Here is a 3,724-nt window from a genome sequence, read left to right as displayed (position 1 = left end):
ACTTTTCAACATAATTATATTAGAATCTTAACTAACATTATCATTTCTCTCTCCTATTGAGATTTTGATCTAATACTGTTAGAGAGTGATAGACAAAAATAGGCAAAAAAAAAGAAGATAAAATAACCTATCTTTTTTGGAAACAGATACGATTACTACCAGAAAAGTTTATAACTTTTACAACTAATTTATTCACTATTAAATTCCGTCAATTTAACGGTTATAATTTATTGAGAATTAATAACATTTGTTTGGTCACACTTATTAATTAATTATTAATACTCAATAAATTATAATCGTTAGGTTGGTAGAAATTAACTGTAATTAATTGTAAGAGTGATAAATTTTTTAGTGGTTAGTATATCCGTCTCCATCCTTTTTTAATATAAAATAATGGGAGAGGTTATACTTACTACCTATTTTTCTTATTACTTATTACTACTAAATCTTAACCGTTGATTTACGTCAATCTAACGGTTATAATTTATGAGATCATACTTATTAATTGATTATTAATTTGTAATAAATCATAACCGTTAGATTAACGGAAATCAACAATTAAGATTTAATAGTAACAAGTAGTAAAAAAATAGGTAGTAAGTATAATCTTTCTCCAAAATAATATTAACGAGTTAGTATGGGTTAATAAAATCTAACCCGAAATTGAAGTTTGAAGCTGGTTTTGGCGGCAAATGAAAAAAGAGATTCATAAAATTACCAACATCAGCGGGAGAAGGAAGGAGCATCCAATCTATGCAGATGCAATCCAAGATCAGCGATTTCTTCAAAAATCCCTCTGCTTCCTCCGCTCCCACAACCCTCACCCACGATGACGACAATGACGAATTGAAAATCTGGGAGAACAAACACCACCACATCTTCAACACTTACCACCGACGAACCCGTTCGAACAACCCTAACGTTGTTTGTTCGAGTTCGCAACCGGAAACGGGAAGAACGGTCGTTAAGAACAAGAAGAGGAGCTATGCCCAGTTCCATCTGGATTTCGGTCAATCCGATTTTCTGTTACGCGATTGTTCTATTTGCGGAGTCAAGTTTACTCCTGGCGATGAGGAAGACGAGAAATCCCACAAGGAATTTCACAAACGTTACACGCAGGGGATTCAATTCCGAGTAATTAATTTCTCTGATTGATTTCATGCATCCAGTCTCTGTTCCATCCATACCCGCAATGCGTGATTTTATCTGATTCCTATTCCTATTTCTTTTATGCAGGGTTGGACCAGCGAAAGGGTTATCCCTATCCCTAACCCAAGCGTCAAACAGGGTCGAATCGTTTTGGTCTTAGAGACTGATCCTTCTGCTCACAGAAACAAGGTGGTTTTAGCTTCTCCCAATTTACTACTACTTTGGTGGGTGGGTTTTGCAGCAGCATTTAATTGACGAGTTGTTATACTAGCAGGTTGAAGAGGTTGTGAAGATGATGGAAATCGACCTCGGAAGTGGATGGATACTTCATGAACTCTGTAAGGTGGTATACAGTGTTTCCCTTTTCATCAAGAAGCTTATTTGCAACACAGATTTTATATATATATATATATATATATATATATATATATATATACACACACACGTGGGGAAAGATCCGTTTACAAACTTTTTTTTACAAATTACACTAATTATGACCGGTCATACTTAGTATAGTTTGTAAACAAAAAATTTGTAAATATAACTTTCCCCTATATATACATATATATAGAGAGAGGTAAAATCATTTCTGCAGTCGCTTTACGTACAGTGACCACAGGTGTATGATTATGATTCTTCACATTTAAAAGCTTTCATCCTTTGTATGATTATGATTCCCCACATTTAAATGCTTTCATCCTTGCATTTAATACTTTCAAATATATATATATATATATGACAAGTATTTGATTGCTGCACGTACAGCAGCTGCATATATATATATATATATATATATATATCGTGTTTGGTGGTTTTGATTATTTTTTACTGAATTATTTTACTTTTTAAGGTTTCTTGGTAAGATTTTGATTATTTGATGTTTTGAATACGAAATAAGTGCTTATTGGCATTATTGTAGTATATATACAGGTCTATATGTTCGTTTCTGTCCAGAGGATTATTGGGTGCCTGATTGCAGAACCAATCGAAGAAGCATTCAAAGTTGTGTCTTGCTCAATTGCTGGACATTCTGATAGTGCAAGGAAAAAGGAAACGAAGTCATATTCAACCTCTCTCCAGTTTGGGAATATTGTTTTCCAAAGGGAAGTTGAAAAAAGAGCTGTTTCTGTGAGTGATTCTGAGGTGATGGACGGATCACATGGTGGAGCAATCTTCTGTGAAAGCAATGCAGTCCCTGCTATTTGTGGGATTAGAGCAATTTGGGTCACTCCCTCCAACAGAAGAAAACGCATTGCTAGCCAATTACTAGATGCCGTGAGGTGAAGTAAATTTTTGCTTTGGTTTTTATATAGAGTAATTCTCATGGTTAACTAAAATTCATGTGACCCAATCCATGGCAATAGTTGGTATTACTGTTTCATAAGTCTAAGGCTGGTGAATTTCTGAAGTTTTTTGCCCCAATTCATCATAATTACGGAAACTTCAAAAATTGTATGCAACCACAATCCCCTGGCGTATTTAATTATGCGTAGATTCAACCGGAAGATGACATTAAGTAATATCATATATTTAAAGCTTTTAACACTAGCTGCATTGTATTAGTGCTACTTGGCTAATTACTCTTCGATCAATTGTCACCTTATTGATTTGTTTTCTTTTGTCTGTATTCAATTCTTTGCAGGAAAAGTTTCTGCATGGGTTTTGTGCTTGAACCTACCCAGCTAGCATTCTCTCAGCCAACCTCAGCTGGAAAGGCATTAGCATCTAGTTACACTGGCACTGGATCATTCTTGGTGTATAAGGACACAAAACAAGAGTCATAGATAAAGAGAAGTGAATACATCAAACCATATCTTGATTAGTGATTAAATTCTGCTGTCTGTTGATTAACACAAACGTAAACTATTATTCTTGCAAAGTATAATTTTATTTTATCACATAGTTTATATGCTATGAATCCGTGATCTCATCCTTTCCCTATCGCTGGGAGACTCGGTTATAATTCTGAGTTTATTTTCCGACTAGGTTCGTGAGTATCAAAGTGTTGGTAACTAAGAACAAGAACAAGGAAGCCTAATGCTTTAAAAGTTGCCGCAGTGGTGTGAGATACTTTGCATACTCTATCCGTATCTGTATTAAGGTTGAACAGGGGCCTAATATGCACGTTAATACGTGATAATAATACTATTGAAGGTTCCTCCGGAGCCCCGTTTGTTTATGGAGGTGCAGAACTTGATAAAGCTTTGGTTTTTGATTTTAATGATGGTATTCAGATTGAACTGGAGTGTGAGAAACCATGAAAGTTACTGAAACTGCCGCTTCGCTGAGCACTTAGGTTGCATCAAATAATGAGACTCAAGGAGTTGATACTGTTCTGAATGTGTGCAAGCAGGAAGTTAAAAATGCTACTTTGGTGAATTTAAGTGCAGTCGTGGAGGATGACTGCAAGATGAAAGCTGCGGATGGTTTGGTTACTAAAGATGGCCTCGAAGACTCTAGCGCCGCAAATTGCATGCTACCAATTACAGGATGGCATTCCATATATGGAAGTCATGGATCTCAATGCCAAATAATCTTTGCATCTGAACGACTCGTTTTCAAGAAATCACCTTGA

At 35.5% G+C, this 3,724-nt stretch overlaps 1 protein-coding gene across 1 annotated transcript; it reads left to right on the top strand.

The window, feature by feature from the left end:
• The first annotated feature begins 759 nt into the window (after positions 1-759).
• Positions 760-3,724, top strand: LOC133290155 (protein CHROMOSOME TRANSMISSION FIDELITY 7). Its single transcript, XM_061488211.1, has 7 exons — positions 760-1,134; positions 1,237-1,338; positions 1,424-1,492; positions 2,080-2,429; positions 2,792-2,926; positions 3,260-3,356; positions 3,446-3,724. The coding sequence occupies exons 1-7, from the start codon at positions 760-762 to the stop codon at positions 3,722-3,724; spliced, it is 1,407 nt and encodes a 468-aa protein (XP_061344195.1).

Source organism: Gastrolobium bilobum, unplaced genomic scaffold (assembly GCF_033153095.1).
Source record: "Gastrolobium bilobum isolate Gb01-03AN ecotype WA unplaced genomic scaffold, APGP_CSIRO_Gbil_v1 utg128429, whole genome shotgun sequence".
NCBI classification, from domain to species: Eukaryota; Viridiplantae; Streptophyta; class Magnoliopsida; order Fabales; family Fabaceae; genus Gastrolobium; species Gastrolobium bilobum.
Note: the sequence above shows the minus strand (reverse complement) of the source record. Positions and strands in the feature narration are given on the sequence as shown.